Source organism: Salmo salar, chromosome 01 (genome assembly GCF_965601325.2).
Source record: "Salmo salar chromosome 01, fSalSal1, whole genome shotgun sequence".
In the NCBI taxonomy this organism is placed as follows: Eukaryota; Metazoa; Chordata; class Actinopteri; order Salmoniformes; family Salmonidae; genus Salmo; species Salmo salar.
In genome coordinates this window covers 91,679,786-91,702,581 of record NC_138291.1, presented here as the reverse complement: position 1 = coordinate 91,702,581, position 22,796 = coordinate 91,679,786, and the positions used below count along the sequence as shown (strand labels likewise).

The 22,796-nt window shown below is 43.9% G+C and overlaps 1 protein-coding gene across 1 annotated transcript; it reads left to right on the top strand.

The window, feature by feature from the left end:
* The first annotated feature begins 216 nt into the window (after positions 1-216).
* LOC106609842 (class A basic helix-loop-helix protein 15-like) lies at positions 217-22,676 on the top strand. Its single transcript, XM_014208865.3, has 2 exons — positions 217-363; positions 19,812-22,676. The coding sequence occupies exon 2, from the start codon at positions 19,851-19,853 to the stop codon at positions 20,424-20,426; it is 576 nt and encodes a 191-aa protein (XP_014064340.3). The 5' UTR covers positions 217-363; positions 19,812-19,850; the 3' UTR covers positions 20,427-22,676.
* Positions 22,677-22,796: the final 120 nt, after the last annotated feature.

The window sequence follows — 22,796 nt, the reverse complement described above, 5'->3', positions numbered from 1 at the left end:
GACAATTGGGTACTTCTTCCACCACTGCATTTATGCAACGGCTTCACTGTGGGCACAATCAGAATGCGGATAAGATCAGGATAAAGGACGCATGTTAGACCAGGTGTAAACGAGGCTTTTGGTAGCGCAGGGCACAGATGACCATGTCCGGAGTTGGAGCGCACTCCCATTGGCTAAGCGAGCGCTACGTGTACATTACAGCAGCAACAGGTACCTCACATGTTTACAGTTATCTTCATCCTCGGAGCGGAACCGCAGACGCTATTACCACTTAAGCAAAACGTGCATTCTGAAGATATTATCGATGTTCCATGGTGAAAACTATTCTTCTACGTACAGGGGAATTTTACTTTCACTTGAAAGGTAAGTTAAGTTTCAATTGATTGTCCATTCCATTTTTTCTTCATGGAAATCCAATGAAGTTGTATCAATTTAAGACGTTCACAGTTTTTTCAACTATTCAAATCAAAATAACCTTTCTTACTGAAAAACATGATATACAGTCCGGTGCGTAATTATTGGCACCCTTGGTAAAGATTAGCAAAAAAAGATTGTATAAAATAAATCATACAATTACTGAGCTATATTGTATGCTCAAGAAAGGAGGAAAATTGTATTATTTTATACTAATACAGTTGCTCAGAGATAGACATTTTCTGTAACAAGTAATATATATATATATATTTAAAAAGATTATTGGTATGCTTGTATTCAATAGATTTCAATACCTCACCTAGCGAGGATAACGGCACTGAGCCTTTTTCTGACATGTTTTATGAGATTAGAGAACACATTGGGAGGGATCTTAGTCCACTCCTCCATACAGAATCTTTCCAGGTCCTTGATATCCGTGCGCTTATGGACTCTCCTTTTCAATTCAAACCACAGGTTTTCAATGGGCTTCAAATCCGGAGACTGAGATGGCCATTGCAAAATGCTGATTTTGTGGTCAATTAACCATTTCTTTGTGGATTTTGATGTGCGCTTGGGGTTATTGTCATGCTGGAAGATCCACATTGCTAAATGGCATTGGCACTTGGATTGGAACCTGTGCTATGGTCAGATGACATTAAAATAAGAGCTCTTCGGCCACGCGTCACTGGGCAGCTCGCGGCCCGGGTTTCCCTTTGTAATCCATAATAGTTTGCATGCCCTGCCACATCCGACCAGCGTCAGAACCGGTGTAGTAGGATTCAATCATTGTCCTGTATTGACGCTTTGCCTGTTTGATGGTTCATCTGAGGCTATAGCGGGATAAAAAAATATTAAAACATACAGGGAAGCCGCTCATCATTTACATTACATTCAGTCATCTAACAGACTCACATCCAGAGTGACCCACAAGGGAACGTCGCCAGATCTCCCACCAAGTCAAAACGGGGGCCCAAACCAGCGACCTATTGGCCACCGGCCATGCTTCTAACCGCCAGGCCACCAACCATCCAATATCCCCCCACAGTTCCCTGAGAGCTGCCCCTCAACCATCCCGTGAACCACCCCCCACCCCCCTACCCCGAAAAAAACAACAGCCTCTCCCTCCATTCCCCAGTGACTGATGTGGGGTACTCCTCAATGCCATTCGATGAATCCCGGAACATATTCCAGTCTGTGCTAGCAAAACAGTCTTGTAGCGTAGCATCCGCATCATCTGACCACTTCCGTATTGAGCGAGTCACGGGTACTTCCTGCTTTAGTTTTTGCTTGTAAGCAGGAATCAGGAGGATAGAATGATGGATAGATTTGCCAAATGGAGGGCAGGTTAGAGCTTTGTACATGTCTCTGTGTGTGGAGAAAAGGTGGTCTAGAGTTTTTTTCCTCTGGTTGCACATGTGACATGCTGGTAGAAATGAGGTTAAACGGATTTAAGTTTGCCTGCATTAATGACCCCAGCCACTAGGAGCACCGCCTCTGGATGAGCATTTTCTTGTTTCCTTATGGCCTTATACAGCTTGTTGAGTGCAGTCTTAGTGCCAACATCGGTTTGTGGTGGTAAATAGACAGCTACGAAAAATACAGATAGTGTGGTCTACAGTTTATCATGAGGTACTCTACCTGAGGCGAGAGATCTAAGATCCCTCCTTATGTGTTCTCTAATCTCATAAAACGTTTTAGAAAAAGGCTCAGTGCCATTATCCTCGCAAGGTGAGGTATTGAACGCTATTGAAAACAGGGGTGGAAATCATTTTGACCTCTATATTTAAAAAAATACAAATATTTTACTTGTTAAGTAAAATCTGCCATATGTATGTTGTTTGTATAAAAATGTTATCAATCTAACCTTAATAATCTTTTCATAATAAGCAAAAGCCTAAATGTGTTGCTTTGTTACCCAACTCATCATCACAATGAAATAATCCTGAATGTATCATTTCTGTAAATACAACAGTGGTTTTATGCAGTGAAAAAACTGTTAGAATAACTTGCTGTATAGCAGAATAGCCCCTTGCAGTGAATTCACCTGTTACCATGTTACATGAATGGCGTCTGATGAAGCATAACAGTAGGCCAACAGCCTCCACACAGACACGTTTCACATCATAGATAGCCTATATCTCAGACAGGTTTACTGTTAATCTCACACAGCAATCTGCAATTTAAAGGAGCAATCTGTGATTGCTACATCTGCGATTGCTACATGCAACTGTCGTACCCCATCAGAATCCAAAATATATGCTTGTTTTACTCAATTGTTTGTAAACTATTTAATTGTACACAAACACTGTATAGTCTCAAGGCATGTTTAAAATTATAACTGTGATATCATGGATGGTCAGTCCTTGCATTCATAGCTCTGTTTCTGAATTTCAAAGTGGTAACATTTCTTCAGCCCCGTCCCTCAGCTGTTTACCAAATCAGTGGCGGGGTGACGCTTTGTTGTTTGAAGTGCAGATTTCCGCTTTAAGGTATGAGATGGAGTACACAAGGGTAAAATCTCTCTCCCCAAAATTGTGCTGTACTTTCCTGTCCCCTGTCTGTATTAAAAGAGAGTAACCTTGAGTTGGGTATTATCTGGAGGCCTGGATAGCCTACAGTAGGATAAGAGAGGTGGAGATTACATTATAGCATTTTCACACACTGGCTGATTAGATAGACACTGTGTTTCTTACATTTTTCTTCACATCAAAAGAAAATGCATCTTCATTTAAAACTGCGAATAAAAACCATTCTAAAAAGGCCATATTTCTGTCTTATTGTAATATAACATATATAACTCCTCATTAATCATCATAAACAGCAGGTTTAGTTCCATTAGCTAATTACAATGTAATTACAGTTTAATCAGCATTTCACGGTAAGGTCTACACTTGTTGAATTCGGTGCATGTGATGAATAAAGTTTGATTTGATTTTAGAACTTCATTAGGTTTGTCAATTCGTAGTTGTTTTTCTGAGTAGTAAGGACTCAAACTCAAGTACCCCCTGTATAGTTACATTTAAAAAAAAAATATTTCCCCTTTATTTAACCAGGTAGGCCAAGTAGGCCAACTGCGACCTGGCCAAGATAAAGCTGTGCACAGCTGCAGCGATCGGTAAGCTGCTCTGACAGCTGACGCTTAAAGTTAGCGAGGGAGATATAAGTCTCCAACTTCAGTGATTTTTGCAATTCGTTCCAGTCATTGGCAACAGAGAACTGGAAGGAAAGGCGGCCAAAGTAGGTGTTGGCTTTGGGGATGACCCGTGAAATATACCTGCTGGAGCGCGTGCTACGGGTGGGTGTTGCTATGGTGACCATTTGCTATGGTGACCAGTGAGCTGAGATAAGGGGGGACTTATAGATGACCTGGAGCCAGTGGGTTTGGCGACAAATATGTAGCGAGGACCAGCCAACGAGAGCATACAGGTCGCAGTGGTGGGTAGTATATGGGGCTTTGGTGACAAAACGGATGGCACTGTGATAGACTGCATCCAATTTGCTGAGTAGAGTGTTGGATGCTATCTTGTAAATTACATCACTGAAGTCAAGGATCGGTAGGATAGTCAGTTTTACGAGGGTATGTTTGGCAGCATGAGTGAAGGAGGCTTTGTTGCGAAATAGGAAGCCGATTCTAGATTGAATTTTGGATTGGAGATGCTTAATGTGAGTTTGGAAGGAAAGTTTACAGTCTAACCAGACACCTAGGTATTTGTAGTTGTCCACATATTCTAAGTCAGAACTGTCCAGAGTAGTGATGCTAGTCGGGCAGGCGAGTGCGGGCGGGCAGCGATTGGTTGAAGATGATGCATTTAGTTTTACTAGCATTTAAGAGCAGTTGGAGGTCACGGAAGGAGTGTTGTATTGCATTGAAGCTTGTTTGGAGGTTTGTTAACACAGTGTCCAAGGAAGGGTCAGATGTATACAGAATGGTGTTGTCTGCGTAGAGGTGAATCAAATAATCACCAGCAGCAAGAGTGACATCATTGATATACACTGCTCAAAAAAATAAAGGGAACACTAAAATAACACATCCTCGATCTGAATGAAATAAATAATCTTATTAAATACTTTTTTCTTTACATAGTTGAATGTGCTGACAACAAAAACACAAAAAAAATTATCAATGGAAATCCAATTTATCAACCCATGGAGGTCTGGATTTGGAGTCACTCTCAAAATTAAAGTGGAAAACCACACTACAGGCTGATCCAACTTTGATGTAATGTCCTTAATAACCTGTTGGGGCTAGGGGGCAGTATTGAGAAATTTTGAAAAAAATATGTGCCCATTTTTAACTGCCTCCTACACCAACTCAGAAGCTAGGATATGCATATTATTAACACATTCGGATAGAAAACACTGAATTTTCTAAAACAGTTTGAATGGTGTCTGTAAGTATAACAAAAGTCATATTGCAGGCAAAAACCTGTGAAAAATAGATTTAAAAAAAAAAGTGAATTTTGTGACTGTACTATTTAGTGTCATTGTTTTATAGATACCATAGTGAGAAAGGATTCATTTCGCAACTCCTACGGCTTCCACTAGATGTCAACGATCTTTATAAAGTTGTTTGAAGCGTCTATGATAAACAGAGAGCAAATTAGAATGCAGGGAAGTTGACATGTCGTCACTTCATTTTTTTGCGCCTGCGCATAAATCTGAGAAGAGGGAGTTTGTCATAATCGTTTATCTAGACACTTGATAGGTTGTGTGAAAATATTACTGATGTTTACTGATGTTTCACGTTAAAAATGGACCAAAAGGTTAATGCTAAACAACGTTTGACATGTTTGAACGAACGTAAATAGATTATTTACTAGGTTTTTTTAGCTTTTCGGCGTGATTTTACACCCCCCCCCCCCCCCACCACGTTTTGTGGGAGCCTACTGAACGCTAACTATTTGGTGTTATTTGGACATAAATTATGAACTTTGTCAAAAGAAACCACATTTGTTCTGGACCTGGGATTCCTGGCAGTGCCTTCTGATGGAGATAAAAGGTAAGGGGATATTTACAATGTTATTATCGATATTAGATGATGCTAACTGTATAGCATAGCCTATTGTTCTTACCATAGTACCCCGTTTATTGCAAAATGTGATTTCCCAGTAAAGTTATTTTGAGATCTGGCCATTCGGTAGAAATTACGAGATGATAATATATTATTCTTTGAATGACAATATTATAATTTACCAATGTTTTCGAATAGTAATTCCGTGATTTGTAACGCTGGATTCACTGGGAGCATTCGAGCCGAAAAAAATTCTTAATTTCACCGCGACTGTAAATGCTGTTTTTGGATATAAATATGAACTTGATGGAACAAAAAAATGCATGTATTGTATAACATAATGTCCTAGGAGTGTCATCTGATGGAGATTGCCAAAGGTTAGTGCATAATCTTAGCTGGTTTCTGCTTTTGGTGACGCCTGACCTTGAATTGAAAATGGATGTTTGTACTTTTGTGGCTATGTACTGTCCTAACATAATCTAACTTTATGCTTTTGCCGTAAAGCCTCTTTGAAAATCGAACAATGTGGTTGGAATAAGGAGATGTTTATCTTTTAAATGGTGTAAAATAGTTGCTTGTTTGAGAAATTGAAATTATTAGATTTTTGATGTTTTGAATTTCCAGCCTTGTTAGCAATCCCGTCTCGGGGTTCATTGCTAACCTGTAGCCCCAACAGGTTAACCTGTCAAAATGAGGCTCAGTAGTGTGTGTGGCCTCTACGTGCCTGTATGACCTCCCTACAACGCCTGGGCATGCTCCTGATGAGGTGGCGGAAGGTCTCCTGAGGGATCTCCTCCCAGACCTGGACTAAAGCATCCTCCAACTCCTGGACAGTCTGTGGTGCAACGTGGCATTGGTGGATGGAGCGAGACATGATGTCCCAGATGTGCTCAATTGGATTCAGGTCTGGGGAACGGGCGGGCCAGTCCATAGCATCAATGCCTTCCTCTTGCAGGAACTGCTGACACACTCCAGCCACATGAGGTCTAGCATTGTCTTGCATTAGGAGGAACCCAGGGCCAACTGCACCAGCATATGGTCTCACAAGGGGTCTGAGGATCTCATCTCGGTACCTAATGGCAGTCAGGCTACCTCTGGCGAGCACATGGAGGGCTGTGCGGCCCCCCAAAGAAATGCCACCCTACACCATGACTGACCCACCGCCAAACCGGTCATGCTGGAGGATGTTGCAGGCAGCAGAACGTTCTCCACGGCGTCTCCAGACTCTGTCACGTCTGTCACGTGCTCAGTGTGAACCTGCTTTCATCTGTGAAGAGCACAGGGCGCCAGTAGCGAATTTGCCAATCTTGGTGTTCTCTGGCAAATGCCAAACGGTGTTGGGCTGTAAGCACAACCCCCACCTGTGGACGTCGGGCCCTCATACCACCCTCATGGAGTCTGTTTCTGACCGTTTGAGCAGACACATGCACATTTGTGGCCTGCTGGAGGTCATTTTGCAGTGCTCTGGCAGTGCTCCTCCTGCTCCTCCTTGCACAAAGGCGGAGGTAGCGGTCCTGCTGCTGGGTTGTTGCCCTCCTACGGCCTCCTCCACGTCTCCTGATGTACTGGCCTGTCTCCTGGTAGCGCCTCCATGCTCTGGACACTACGCTGACAGACACAGCAAACCTTCTTGCCACAGATCGCATTGATGTGCCATCCTGGATGAGCTGCACTACCTGAGCCACTTGTGTGGGTTGTAGACTCCGTCTCATGCTACCACTAGAGTGAAAGCACCGCCAGCATTCAAAAGTGACCAAAACATCAGCCAGGAAGCACAGGAACTGAGAAGTGGTCTGTGGTCACCACCTGCAGAACCACTCCTTTATTGGGGGTGTCTTGCTTATTGCCTATAATTTCCACCTGTTGTCTATTACATTTGCACATCAGCATGTGAAATTTATTGTCAATCAGTGTTGCTTCCTAAGTGGACAGTTTGATTTCACAGAAGTGTGATTGACTTGGACTTACATTGTGTTGTTTAAGTGTTCCCTTTATTTTTTTGATTATTGTATATAGAGAAAAGAGTCGGCCCGAGAATTGAACCCTGTGGCACCCCCATCGAGACTGCCAGAGGTCCGGACAACAGGCCCTCCGATTTGACACACTGAGCTCTATCTGAGAAGTACTTAGTGAACCAGGCGAGGCAGTCATTAGAGAAACCAAGGCTGTTGTGTCTGCCGATAAGAATACGGTGATTGACAGAGTCGATAGCCTTGGCCAGGTCGATGAAGACAGCTGCACAGTACTGTCTTTATTAATGTCAGTTATGATATCGTTTAGGACCTTGAGCGTGGCTGAGGTGCACCCGTGACCAGCTCGGAAACCGGATTGCATGGCGGAGAAGGTACGGTGGGATTTGAAATGGTCGGTGCTCTGTTTGTTAACTTGGCTTTTGAAGACTTTAGAAAGGCAGGGCAGGATGGATACAGGTCTGTAACAGTTTGGGTCTAGAGTGTCTCCCCCTTTGAAGAGGGGGATGACCGTGGCCGCTTTCCAATCTTTAGGAATCTCAGACGATACGAAAGAGAGTTTGAACAGACTAGTAATAGGGGTTACAACAATGGCGGAGGATAATTTTAGGAAGAGAGGGTCCAGATTGTCTAGCCCAGCTGATTTGTAGGGATCCAGATTTTGCAGCTCTTTCAGAACATCAGCTGTCTGGATTTGGATGAAGGAGAAGTGGGGGGGGGCTTGGGCCAGAAATGCTGATTGAAATTCTCGATTATCGTGGATTTATCGGTGGTGAGAGTGTTTCCTAGCCTCAGTGCAGTGGGCAGCTAGGAGGAGGTGCTCTTATTCTTCATGGACTTTACAGTGTCCCAAAACTTTTTGGAATTAGTGCTGCAAGATGCAAATTTCTGTTTGAAAAAGCTAGCCTTTGCTTTCCTAACTGACTGTGTATATTGGTTCCTGACTTCCCTGAAAAGTTGCATATCGCGGGGACTATTCGATGCTAGTGCAGTACGCCACAGGATGTTTTTGTGCTGGTCAAGGGCAGTCAAGTCTGGAGTGAACCAAGGGCTATATCTGTTGTAAGTTCTACATTTTTTTTAAAGGGGCATGATTATTTAAGATGGTGAGGAAAGCACGTTTAAAGAACAACCATGCATCTTCTACTGACGGGATGAGGTCAATATCCTTCCAGGATACCCAGGCCAGGTCGATTAGAAAGGCCTGCTTGCAGAAGTGTTTTAGGGAGTGTTTGACAGTGATGAGGGGTGGTTGTTTGACCGCGGACCCATAATGGACGCAGGCAATGAGGCAGTGATTGCTGAGATCCTGGTTGAAAACAGCAGAGGTGTATTTAGAGGGCAGGTTGGTTAGGATGATATCTATGAGGGTGCCCATGCTTAATGATTTGGGGTTGTACCTGGTAGGTTCCTTGATAATTTGCGTGAGATTGAGGGCATCTAGCTTAGATTGTAGGACGGCCGGGGTATATCCCAGTTTAGGTCACCTAACAGTACGAACTCTGGAGATAGATGGGGGGCAATCAATTCACATATGGTGACCAGGGTACAGCTGGGAGCAAGCAGCAACAGTGAGAGACTTATTTCTGGAGAGATGGATTTTTAAAAGTAGAAGCTCGAACTGCTTGGGCATAGATCTGGATAGTATGACAGAACTCTGCAGGCTATCTCTGCAGTAGATTGCAACTCCGCCCCATTTAGCAGTTCTATCTTGACAGAAAATGTTGTAGATGGGGATGGAAATTTCAGAATTTTTGGTGGTCTTCCTAAGCCAGGATTCAGACACGGATAGGACATCAGGGTTGGCGGAGTGTGCTAAACCAGTGAATAAAGCAAACTTAGGGAGGGGGCTTCTGATGTTAACATGCATGAACCCAAGGCTTTTACCGTTACAGAAGTCAACAAAGCGCCTGGGGACACACATGGCCTGGGTTAACCTCTACATCACCAGAGGAACAGAGGAGAAGTAGGATGAGGGTACAGCTAAAGGCTATGGTAGGATAGATTCAGGGCATAATGTACAGACAAGGGTATGGTAGGGTGCGAGTACAGTGGAGGTAAACCTAGGCATTGAGTGACGATGAGAGAGGTTGCATCTCTGGAGGCACCAGTTAAGCTAGGTGAGGTCTCCGCATGTGTGGGGGTGGGACAAAGGAGCTATCTAAGGCATGTTGAGCGGGAATAGGGGCTCCGCAGTAAAATAAAAATAATGAGAGCTGCCCTAAACAGTATACAAGGGATATTGACATTAGAGAGAGGCATAAAGCAATCACAGGTGTTGATTGGGAGAGCTAAGACAACAACGGGTAAGACAACAACGGGTAAACAGCTAAGACAACAACAACGGGTAAATTGCGATGAATGGGCAGAGAGGGTCAGTTAGCTACACACAGGGCCTGAGTTGGAGGCTGGGGCCGACAGATAAACAAAATGAAGTACAGTGTTAATGAACAGTCCAGCAGGCATCAGCAGTGTAGCCGAGTGATCATAGGGGCCAATGAGCAGCAATAGATGAAACAGGGAGCCGTTCGGTAGTCGTTACTACGCTAGGCAAGCGGGAGACACAGCGTACAGAAAGCTAGCGGGCCGGGGCCAGCAGATGGGTCTTCACCGACATCCACAACGCAGAAGCCGGTTGAGAGCACATCGGTTGAATTACGTCACAGACCAGTCGTGATGGATCGGCGGGGCTCCGTGTCGACAAAGGGTCCAGGCCCATTGGCAAGAGCGGTATTGTTGATGGTGTACTTCGTTGGCTAGCCGGGAGATGGGCCTAGCTCGAGGCTAGCTCGAAGCTAACTGGTGCTTGCTTCTGGACAGGGACGTTAGCCACAATAGCCACTCGGTAGCAGCTAGCTAGCTGCAATGGTCCGGTGTAATGGTCCAGAGCTTGCAGCAGGAATTCAGTGATGTAGTGGAGAAAAGCAGTCCGATATGCTCAGGGCTGATAGCGCGCAGTGCAGACGTGCTGTGTATTATCCAGGCTAAAGTGGCTGGTGTCTGAGCTAAAGGTAAAGACTGCTAGCAGTGGCTAACAATGACTAAATAGCTAGTAGCTAATTAGCTGGCTAGCTTCTGATTGCTTGCCTCTGATGGAGGCAAAGTAGCAGTGTACAATATGGTAGATAGGGTTTCAGTTGAGATTCGCACCCCAAGTCAAGCCTGGATGCTTCAACTCTTTGGCTGTGAAAAAAAAAGTGCAGATCTGTACCACATTGAATGAGGCGAGTTGCAGAAAACCTTACATACATATATATATATTTTTTTTACAACAGCGAAGTTATCAATGCCTGGTGCTATTAGTATTTTTTTTTTTACTAGGCACGGGACAAAGCATCTGCAACGATGTTTTCCGAACCCTTTATGTGCTGAATTTGTAAATTATAACCCTGTATAACCAACGCCCAACGCATAAGACGTTGGTTGTGGTTATACATGCGGCTCAAGAAAGTTAAAGGGTTGTGGTCTGTGTATACCACAACAGGCAACACACTGGAGCCAACATAAACTTCAAAAAATTGTAGGGCAAATAACAGCGCCAGGGTCTCCTGTTCGATAGTGGAATACCTTGACTGACAGCTGTTGAATTTTCGAGAGAAGTAGCAAACTGGGTGATCTAGACCATCGTGTTCCTGTAATAGTACAGCACCTGCACCCACTGAACTGGCATCCACCTCCAACTTAAATGGTTTCTGGAAATCAGGGGCAGAAAGAACAGGAGAAGTACACAATAGTGCTTTTACAGAGTCAAAAGCAGATTGCCACTCAGCGGTCCACTCAAAGGATACTGAAGGACTGAGTAACCTAGTCAGTGGGGCTACAACTGTTGAGAAATTCCTACAAAATGTACGATAATAACCCGTCATGCCTAAAAATCTGCGTAATTCTCGGCGAGTGGCAGGGGCAGGAAACCGGGTGATAGCATCCACCTTAGCTGCTACGGTACGCACCTGACCCCGACCTACCTCTTTACCCAAATATGTAACAGTTGCCTTTCCAAACTCACATTTGGCTAAGTTAAGGGTCAAAGAAGCGTTGGCTAAGCGTACAAACACAGCCCTCAATGTGCTCAGGGGATCAAGCCAGGTAGTCGAATGAACAACCAGGTCATCCAGATATGCAGTACACTCAGGAACATCAGCCAACACAATATTTACCAAACGTTGAAACGTGGCCGGAGCATTCCTCATTCCAAAAGCCATCACTGTGTACTGACATAAACTGTCAGGAGTTACAAAAGCAGACACCTCAGAGGCACGAGGGGTTAAAGGCACCTGCCAATAACCTTTTAACAAGTCAAGCTTCGTAACATACGCAGCCGATCCAATGGTGTCTATACAGTCATCCATGCGAGGTAAAGGGAATGAGTCAGGTATAGTAACATTATTCACTTTCCTGTAGTCAGTGCAAAATCTTTGAGTCCCGTCAGGCTTTGGAATCAGCAGACAGGGGGAACTCCAAGGACTGCCACTGGGGATTGCCATCTCATTTTCCAGTAAATAAGTTACCTCTTTCTTCATCACTCCTCTCTTGATTGAATTCACACGATAAGGGTACTGTTTGATTGGAGCAGCATCACCTACATTTATATCATGTTTCAACACATTGGTACGACTGGGAACATCCTGAAAGAGACTTGGAAAATCAGTGATTAGTAACTCAATATCAGCCCTCTGCTGATCATTCAAATGGAACAAATGGGTTGGGAGAGACGCCACCATCTCCGAATTACACAAACGAGCACACTGCTCAGGAGTATTCCGCATCACCAAACCGTCCTCATCAGTTATGCTGACTCCTGGGTGAGTAACCAGGCTCACAGAAGCAACAGAGGATACAACAGGTTTTCCACTGGTAATGGGAGACTCGATACCACCTCTAACCAGATAGGCTTTAATCACGTTAACCTCTTGGGGCTAGGTGGGACGCTAGCGTGCCACCCGTGGTGCACTCCATCAACAGCAGGTGCATTTCAAGAGCGGCAAATTTGAATCCAAATAAATGTCAAAATTCAAATTTTTCAAAAATACAACTATGTTACACCATTTGAAAGATAAACATCTCCTTAATCTAACCACGTTTTACGATTTCAAAAAGGTTTTACGGCGAAAGCATAAATTTAGAGTATGTTAGGACAGTACATTTACAAGAGTTGTGTGTAATGTTTTGTCAAGTCAAAGACAGGGTCACCAAAACCATAAAACCAGCTAAAATGATGCACTAACCTTTTACAATCTCCATCAGATGACACTCCTAGGACATTATGTTAGACAATGCATGCATTTTTAGTTCTATCAAGTTCATATTTATATACAAAAACAGCGTTTTACTATGGCATTGATGTTGAGGAAATCGTTTCCCTCCAATAACCGGCAGTCAAGTCAGCGTCAGAAATTAAATAATTAAAATTAGAAAACATTGGTAAAATATTATATTGTCATTTAAAGAATTATAGATTTACATCTCTTGAACGCAATCAACTTGCCAGATTTAAAAATAACCTTACTGGGAAATCACACTTTGCAATAATCTGAGCACTGCGCCCAGAAAAATACGCGTTGCGATACAGACTAGACGTCATGTTGGGGAGATCTAAAATCGAAAATACTATGTAAATAATCCATTACCTTTGATTCTCTTCATCAGATGTCACTTCCAGGTATCACAGGTCCATAACGAATGTAGTTTTGTTCAAAAAAGCTCATCATTTATGTCCAAAAATCTCCGTCTCGTTAGCACATGATGTAAGCCAGCCGGACTTCTCGTCATGAACGAGGGGAAAAAATATATTTCCGTTCGTTCAAACATGTCAAACGTTGTATAGCATAAATCATTAGGGCCTTTTTTAACCAGAACATGAATAATATTCAAGGTGGACGAATGCATACTCTTTTATAACGTATTGGAACGAGGGTACCCAACATGAAGTAGCGCGCCAGGTGTCTAATGGGACATCACCGTTCCATGGCTCTTGTTCGGTCAGATCTCCCTCCAGAAGACTCAAAACACTTTGTAAAGGCTGGTGACATCTAGTGGAAGCAATAGGAAGTGCCAAAATATTCCTAAACCCCTGTGTTTTTCAATGGGATAGGTTTAAAGTCAATACAACACATCAGGTATCCACTTCCTGTCAGAAAATGTCTCAGGGTTTTGCCTGCCAAATGAGTTCTGTTATACTCACAGACACCATTCAAACAGTTTTGGAAACTTTAGAGTGTTTTCTATCCATATATAATAAGTATATGCATATTCTAGTTACTGGGTAGGATTAGTAACCAGATTAAATCGGGTACATTTGTTTTATCCAGACGTGCAAATGCTGCCCCCTAGACCCAACAGGTTAACGTGACATACCCGGAATGGTCGTCTACGGTCTGGCGTTTTGATAACATAATCAGTATCACTGAGTTTTCGGTCCACTACATATGGGCCAGAGAAACTGGAAGAGAGACACGAGCCGGGTACCGGCAACAACACCAAGACTTGGTCACCTGGTTGAAAAGAACGAGACACAGATTTAACATCAAAATGACGTTTCATTTTCTTTTGTGTGGAAGACAGATTTTCTCTGGCTACAGCACAGGCGTCATGCAACCGCTCCCGGACTTTACTAACATAGTCTAGTACATTAGTAGAGGACCCAACTGAATCATCAGCCATAAGTTGTTCATTCAGTACCTTGAGAGGCCCTCTCACGGTATGACCAAAGATTAGCTCAGCTGGGCTAAACCCAAGAGACTCTTGTACGGTCTCCCGAATAGCAAACAGCACGTAGGGCACCCCCTCATCCCAATCTTTTCCTGTGTCCATACAGTATTTACGCAACATAGCTTTTAGCGTCTGATGCCAACTTTCCAGCGCGCCCTGACTCTCCGGGTGATAAGCGCTAGACATCTGATGGGACACTGACAAGGACTTCAACACACTTCCAAACAATTTTGATGTAAAATTTGTGCCTTGATCCGTCTGTACAATTTTTGGAAATCCAAAGGTAGAGAAATACTTAATCAGCCCTTCAGAATTGCCTTACTTGTGATTTTACGCATAGGAATCGCCTCTGGGTACCTTGTAGCAGTGCACATTATTGTTAACAAGAATTGATTACCCGACTGCGTCCTGGGTAAGGGACCAACACAATCAACGATTACCTTCTCAAACGGCTCTCCCATAACCGGAATAGGGCAGAGAGGAGCCGGGGAAATAACCTGGTTAGGTTTCCCCACCACTTGGCAAGTACTACATGTACGGCAATAGCGAGCCACATCCCGTTTCATTCCCGGCCAGAAAAAAATGACGGAGGATTCGGTCGTAGGTTTTAGTCACCCCTAGATGACCAGACCAGGGAATATCATGAGCTAGGGACAACACCTTTGTCTGAAACGGGGCAGGAACTACAATCTGGCTAACGGAACTCCAATCATTTTCTAGGTCAGCACGGGGAGTCCATTTTCTCACCAGAAGCCCCTTTTCAAAGAAATACGTCACACCTTTCCTGTTTTTGTCACTCAAAGGTAACATGGAGGAAAAACATTTGGCCAAGCCCACATCCTCTATCTGGGCAGCTATTAGCTCCTCCCGAGTAACTGGCAACCTTAAACAGTCCACCGAGGAAGCCATTGTCTTGTCTTTATTTCCATCATCATGATCAGAACTCACTGGGAACAAAGGAGTAGAACCCTGAATATCTTCCCCATTTAACATAGGTGCAAGCACAGAGTCAGCCAAGTCTACCATGGTACCTAAGCGACGTGACTGCGCACACGTAATGGCACACGCTGGAAATGCTTCGGGAAATGTAGTTCCCAAAACATCAGCACTTAACTGAGCATCAGGCTTGTCTAGTACTTCTAACACAGGCACAACTTTGCCTCCTGCTAGATCGTTACCCATGATTAGGTCAACCCCATTTACGGGAAGCTCGGACAGTACACCGATTCTGAAACATCCACTCACTAGATCAGAAGTCAAATGGACAGTATGTAACGGAACAGGCACACAACCCATTTCGATCCCCCTCAATAATACACTAGAGCCACAATAAGACTCTTCTGACCAAGGCAGAACACTCGAGAGAATTACAGACTGAGCCGCACCAGTATCTCTCAATATCAAAACTGGCTTTTGGTCTCCAGAATCACCTGTCAGGGAAACAAAGCCTTCAAATATGAACGTGTCGTACGTTTGATCAGGACGACTTAGTACAACTTCAGGACTCTCCTTTACAGAGCTCTTATTGGTTACTTTAATCAAACCCACACTTTTATGGAGTTTAGGGGTTGAAGCTGGTGACTTGTGTTTTAGAGACATACATTCTGAAATTACGTGTCCTACTTTATGACAGTAAAAACATGCTTCTTTTGATTCAGCCGTGTACTTCCAGAGTAACGGTGTGAATTGTAGACAGGAGAGGATACAACCGGTCTAGTCTCACTACGGGGTGTGGGAAACACCGTTTTATGTGTTAACCTCTATGGGCTAGGTGGGACGCAAGCGTCCCACCCGTGGTGCACTCCATCAACAGCAGGTGCATTTCAAGAGCGGCAAATTTGAATCCAAATAAATGTAAAAATTCAAATTTTTCAAACATACAACTATTTTACACCCTTTGAAAGATAAACATCTCCTTAATCTAACCACGTTTTACGATTTCAAAAAGGTTTTACGGCGAAAGCATAAATTTAGAGTATGTTAGGACAGTACATTTACAAGAGTTGTGTGTAATGTTTTGTCAATTCAAAGACAGGGTCACCAAAACCATAAAACCAGCTAAAATGATGCACTAACATTTTACAATCTCCATCAGATGACACTTCTAGGACATTATGTTAGACAATGCATGCATTTTTAGTTCTATCAAGTTCATATTTATATCCAAAAACAGCGTTTTACTATGGCATTGATGTTGAGGAAATCGTTTCCCTCCAATAACCGGCAGTCAAGTCAGCGTCACAAATTAAATAATTAAAATTAGAAAACATTGGTAAAATATTATATTGTCATTTAAAGAATTATAGATTTACATCTCTTGAACGCAATCAACTTGCCAGATTTAAAAATAACCTTACTGGGAAATCACACTTTGCAATAATCTGAGCACTGCGCCCAGAAAAATACGCGTTGCGATACAGACTAGACGTCATGTTGGGGAGATCTAAAATCGAAAATACTATGTAAATAATCCATTACCTTTGATTCTCTTCATCAGATGTCACTTCCAGGTATCACAGGTCCATAACGAATGTAGTTTTGTTCAAAAAAGCTCATCATTTATGTCCAAAAATCTCCGTCTTGTTAGCACATGATCTAAGCCCGCCGGACTTCTCGTCATGAACGAGGGGAAAAAATATATTTACGTTCGTTCAAACATGTCAAACGTTGTATAGCATAAATCATTAGGGCCTTTTTTAACCAGAACATGAATAATATTCAAGGTGGACGAATGCATACTCTTTTATAACGTATTGGAACGAGGGTACCCAACATGAACTCGCGCGCCAGGTGTCTAATGGGCCATCATCGTTCCATGGCTCTTGTTCGGTCAGATCTCCCTCCAGAAGACTCAAAACACTTTGTAAAGGCTGGTGACATCTAGTGGAAGCAATAGGAAGTGCCAAAATATTCCTCAGCCCCTGTGTTTTTCAATGGGATAGGTTTAAAGGTAATACAACACATCAGGTATCCACTTCCTGTCAGAAAATGTCTCAGGGTTTTGCCTGCCAAATGAGTTCTGTTATACTCACAGACACCATTCAAACAGTTTTAGAAAATGTAGGGTGTTTTCTATCCATATGTAATAAGTATATGCATATTCTAGTTACTGGGTAGGAGTGGTAACCAGATTAAATCGGGTATGTTTTTTTTATCCAGCCGTGTCAATACTGCCCCCTAGCCCTAACAGGTTAACACAAATTCATCTGCAAGCACCGCGGCGTCAGATAACTTTAACACTTTCTGTTCATTAATGTATACAACCAACCGCTCTGGGAGGCTGTTTTTAAATTCTTCCAGTAACATTAATTCACGAAGACCTTCAAAGTCATTGATTTTACTCGCTGAGCACCATTTGTCAAAGAGAGACTCCTTCTCTCTAGCGAATTCAACAAAAGTTTTTATAGAGGATTTGGAGTGCTTTCTAAACTTTTGTCTATAAGCCTCTGGCACAAGCTCATACCCACGGAGAACAGTAGCCTTAACTATGTCGTAATTAAGACTATCAGCGAGAGAAAGAGTACCCAATACCTCCTGCGCTTTACCGGACAATTTACATTGGAGTAAAAGCGGCCACACGTCCCTAGGCCAATTCAAAGACACTGCTATGCGTTCGAATGCACAAAAGTAAGAGTCAACCTCAGACTCACGGAATTGTGGAACTAAAACAATATGCCGGCTAATGTCAAAGGTAGAGGCAGATCCTGGAGTGGAAAACACACTATTGGAAACGGCAGGGACAGCGGCCAGCCTCGCCATCTCCACCTCTAATTCCAATTTGCGCATTTCGAAGTCCATCTGCCTTATCTTAAGGTCCTTTTCTGCTTCCAACTCCAGTCGGCGCATCACCAACTTGAGATGTAGCTCATCCTTTCGGATTTGTGCTCGCTCTTCTGCCTCCATCTGCAAATGTATAGCCGTAGGCATAGGAGAAAGAGGGTCAAATCGAGGCAAGGTGGCCGGGGCCTTATACTCGACCTCGTCGTCGGGCCTATACGGGGTACCCAGAGCATCCACCACCTCTCCAACCGTAGGCCGAGGCAAAACCAACACCTGCTTTTCAATCAGCGCCGCTAATACCAATGCCTTTACCTCCGCCTTAACAAAACCCCTTGGCACAGAGATATCGAAGTGGTCTGCCAAAGTCTCTAAATCCACTCTCCTACAATTCTCAAAACCCTCCCCCGTTGGGTTATCCAGAAAAAACTTCAGGTTAAAGTTGGCCATATTCTAAATCCTCTAACTACAACAGCCCTAAACACTACACCAAACACAACAACCACCCAATCCACCTTTACTACCCTAGTGTGCGGGCACAAGCTGGATCAAAAAATATCCCAGATGAGCCCCCATATTACGTTCTCCCCTCGGGTGTAGCTCGTCTGAGGAGGAGACGTAAATGCCTGGGCCTAAACACACCAGGTAACACAGATGAAAAGGGAAGAAATGTGGGGTGCAATGAGCGATAAATAAATCAGACCACAACCAGAACTCAATTTTAACCCTCAGGGGATGTTTAGTGAATTAGTTAAATAAACAATATAAAAACACCCATAAATAAATCAGTAAGAAACAAAACAACCACAACAAGGGAAGGTAAGAGAAGGGAAATGTTTGGGATCGGGGTCCAAGTAATGAAAATAAACAAAAGGTCCCTCCTCTTCTACACACCTAATCCTTCCTAACACACTCTAAACCCTAACCCACTGTCCTACCTGGTTCCAAGAAAAATACAAGGGTGACACCCGCCCGGCTAACCTAGTGTATAAAACAATGGGTTATCTACGTGAGAATGTACACCCATGGGCAGATCTACCTTTTCCCTTCTCCAGGACCTAGGTAGGGTGGAGCGCCTCAGGAGGACAGGCTGAAACACAACCAAAGAAATTAACACAAATAGTCAAACAAAAAACAAGTGTCTCTCTCTCTCTCTCTCTCTCTCTCTCTCTCTCTCTCTCTCTCTCTCTCTCTCTCTCTCTCTCTCTCTCTCTCTCTCTCTCTCTCTCTCTCTCTCTCTCTCTCTCTCTCTCTCTCTCTCTCTCTCTCTCTCTCTCTCTCTCTCTCTCTCTCTCTCTCTCTCTCTCTCTCTCTCTCTCTCTCTCTCTCTCTCTCTCTCTCTCTCTCTCTCTCTCTCTCTCTCTCTCTCTCTCTCTCTCTCTCTCTCTCTCTCTCTCTCTCTCTCTCTCTCTCTCTCTCTCTCTCTCTCTCTCCTTCTCTTCTCACACGGCAAACAGATATCCTCTCTGTAATCAGCTACAGCCACGCCCACCATCGTTAGCCGCAACTCGGTACACCTGTAATGCCCAAGACAAACACACTAACAGGGGAAAATGGGGAACAAGAAAAACGTAACACGTAACAGTATATTTAATTCGAAAATGGAAAAAAGAGATTGAAATATATACAACAAAATTGAAAAAACTGACTATATATAGCCTCATTATTGTTATTTTATTGTGTTTGTTTAAAACATTTTTTTTTTACTTTAGTTAGTTTAGTAAACATGTGACAAATTAAATTTGATTGGATGAGTTGATTTGAGAGTGGAAGGGGAAGATGGTGGTCAAAAAACTGCATATTCCAACTTGAGTATTTAAACTAATCTGTAACACTGTAGCACTCAGGGCAAAGGCATTGCCACTTGTTTGCTTATCTCTTCATTGACAAGTCCTTTCTATAACCAGTTGTTGTTTCTGTTGTCTTTCAAGGCTGTTGTGAGGAAGAGGGGTAACAAATCAGGCTAAAGGATGAAGTCTAAAGGGAAGGCCGCTAAGTCATCCAGAAAACCCTGGACCGAGCAAGACCTGGACCTTGAACCAGAGAACATTGAACCAGGCACCAGCGAACAGGAGGGCTCTGAGGCCTCGGCCCGTATTGGAGGCTCCTGGAGAGGCGTTCTGAGGGGCGGGGACCGCGAGCGAGGCGGAGGCGGTGGCACCACCCACGGCCCCCACAGACACCGACGGTCTCACAACAGCAACAATGAGCGCAACGTCCGGCGGCTGGAGAGCAACGAGCGGGAGCGCCAGCGCATGCACAAACTTAACAACGCCTTCCAGGCTCTTAGAGAGGCCATTCCGCATGTCAAAATGGACAAGAAACTCTCCAAGATCGAGACGCTGACGTTGGCTGAGAACTACATCAAGTCCCTGACCTCCATCATCCTGGGGATATCCAGTGCCCGCCTGCCCCCCGGGGAGACACCGACAGAGACTAGTGCTGCCAGACTGCTCCAGTGTTACCAGCAGCACCTGGAGGAGGACGGGGATGAGAGCCTGTCTCAGTTCCTCACCCAAATCCACAGCTTCAGCCAGGAGAGCTAACAGCTAGCCCCAGTTCCTCACCCAGATCAACAGCTTCAGCCAGGAGAGCTAACAGCTAGCCTCAGTTCCTCACCCAGATTCACAGCTGCAGCCAGGAGAGCTAACAGCTAGCCTCAGTTCCTCACCCAGATCCACAGCTTCTGCCAGGAGAGCTAACATCTAGCCTCAGTTCCTCACCCAGATCCACAGATTCTGCCAGGAGAGCTAACATCTAGCCTCAGTTCCTCACCCAGATCCACAGCTTCTGCCAGGAGAGCTAACATCTAGCCTCAGTTCCTCACCCAGATCAACAGCTTCAGCCAGGAGAGCTAACATCTAGCCTCAGTTCCTCATCCAGATCCACAGCTTCAGCCAGGAAAGTTAACAGCTAGTAGGTGCTAACTCCACAGCCAAAGAGTTGAAGCATCCAGGCTTGACTTGGGGCGCGAATCTCAACTGAAACCCTATCTACCATATTGTACACTGCTACTCTACTTATGACCATGGCCAAAAGTAGTGCACTGTATGGGGAAAGGGTGTCATCTGAGATGCAGCCTTATACTCCGACAAGCTAGTGAGCTATAGTGACATACCTGACCATACACTAAATGGAGCACACAAGAACTTGCCTCAGTAACTCCATGAAACAGTGGTGGGAGGTGATTTGGAGCACTGTACCCTTAACATTCATTCTCAGAAACATAATGGTGGAGTACAAGTGAAGACAGACAGACAGGCAAAGAGCACCAGCAGCCTGTGGACTATGTCAGATTAGACAAAGGCCTAGCCAGAGCTGTGACAGACAGAATCCCCAAAGGACCATGATATAACTTCTAGAACAGTGGAACTTAAAGTTCATCTCACGTGGGATTCTGATTCTGATTTGTGGTGAGACCCAAGTCAAAGAACATTCCAGTGCCATTTAATCTGTTTTCTTTCTTTTTTTCTGTCATTTTTCTAGCTGGCGATTAACTGTAGTTTCCTGATTGGTCAGAAATGTAAAATAACTGATTGTTAAAGTATAGTATTCTCCAGCATACACTGTAGCCCACAGGGGCCCAAACTGTGTATATAGGACAGGCCACCCCTGCTGTAGATAGGGCAGGCCACCCTAGCTGTAGATAGGGCAGGCCACCCCTGCTGTAAATAAATACATGTTTTCAACCTTTTAGGACCAATGTTTGTTTTCCCAGCTGAGCACTACCTCTGGACACAACAGTCACATACAGGACAAGGATATGCTTACCTATACTGGTCCCACAGACTGCCTCTGGACACAACAGTCACATACAGGACAAGGATATAATTACCTAGACTGGTCCCACAGACTGCCTCTGGACACAACAGTCATGTACAGGACAATGATATAATTACCTAGACTGGTCCCACAGACTGTCTCTGGACACAACAGTCACATACAGGACAAGGATATAATTACCTATACTGGTCCCACAGACTGCCTCTGGACACAACAGTCATGTACAGGACAAGGATATAATTACCTATACTGGTCCCACAGACTGTCTCTGGACACAACAGTCATGTACAGGACAAGGATATAATTACCTAGACTGGTCCCACAGACTGTCTCTGGACACAACAGTCACATACAGGACAAGGATATAATTACCTAGACTTGTCCCACAGACTGCCTCTGGACACAACAGTCATGTACAGGACAAGGATATAATTACCTAGACTGGTCCCACAGACTGTCTCTGGACACAACAGTCACATACAGGACAAGGATATAATTACCTAGACTTGTCCCACAGACTTTAGTCAAATACTGTACTGTTTAAGGAAGGGAAAGAATACACACTGTAATTTAAATGAAGTGTAAATTATTAGAAACACATTTGTATGTATATATATTTTTTTTTTGGGGGGGGGTTGACACAGTTATTAAATTGCAGATTGGAAGACAAGGAGGTGGGACAAACAGTTTGAAGCAGGGAATTGAACTCATGCCTCTGGTGGGAAGCGGAAGCCAGCAGTGTTACCGCTAGACCACATGATCTACACAGATCCATATGTGTACATGTCAAAATGTACAGTATGTGTTGACCAAGTTGTTTTATCTCCATGACCCTATGGTATCTTGTGTTTTTATGGTTCTTGGACATGGTTGTCTGTAGCTCAGTTGGTAGAGCATGGCGCTTCTAATGCCAGGTTAGTGGGTTCAATTCCCAATTACTACTTGTAAACAAATAGTATGCAAGCATGACTGTAAGTTACCTGGAATAAATGCATCAGCTAAATGGCATATTTTATTAGAACAGTGGTGTGTGTGTAACAGGTGAATGTAATAATTATGTTGCTCTTACAATGCGTGTTTGAATGATACTTCTGTAATAGCTTTGTAAACCTGAGTTCTGAGACTCCAAAAAA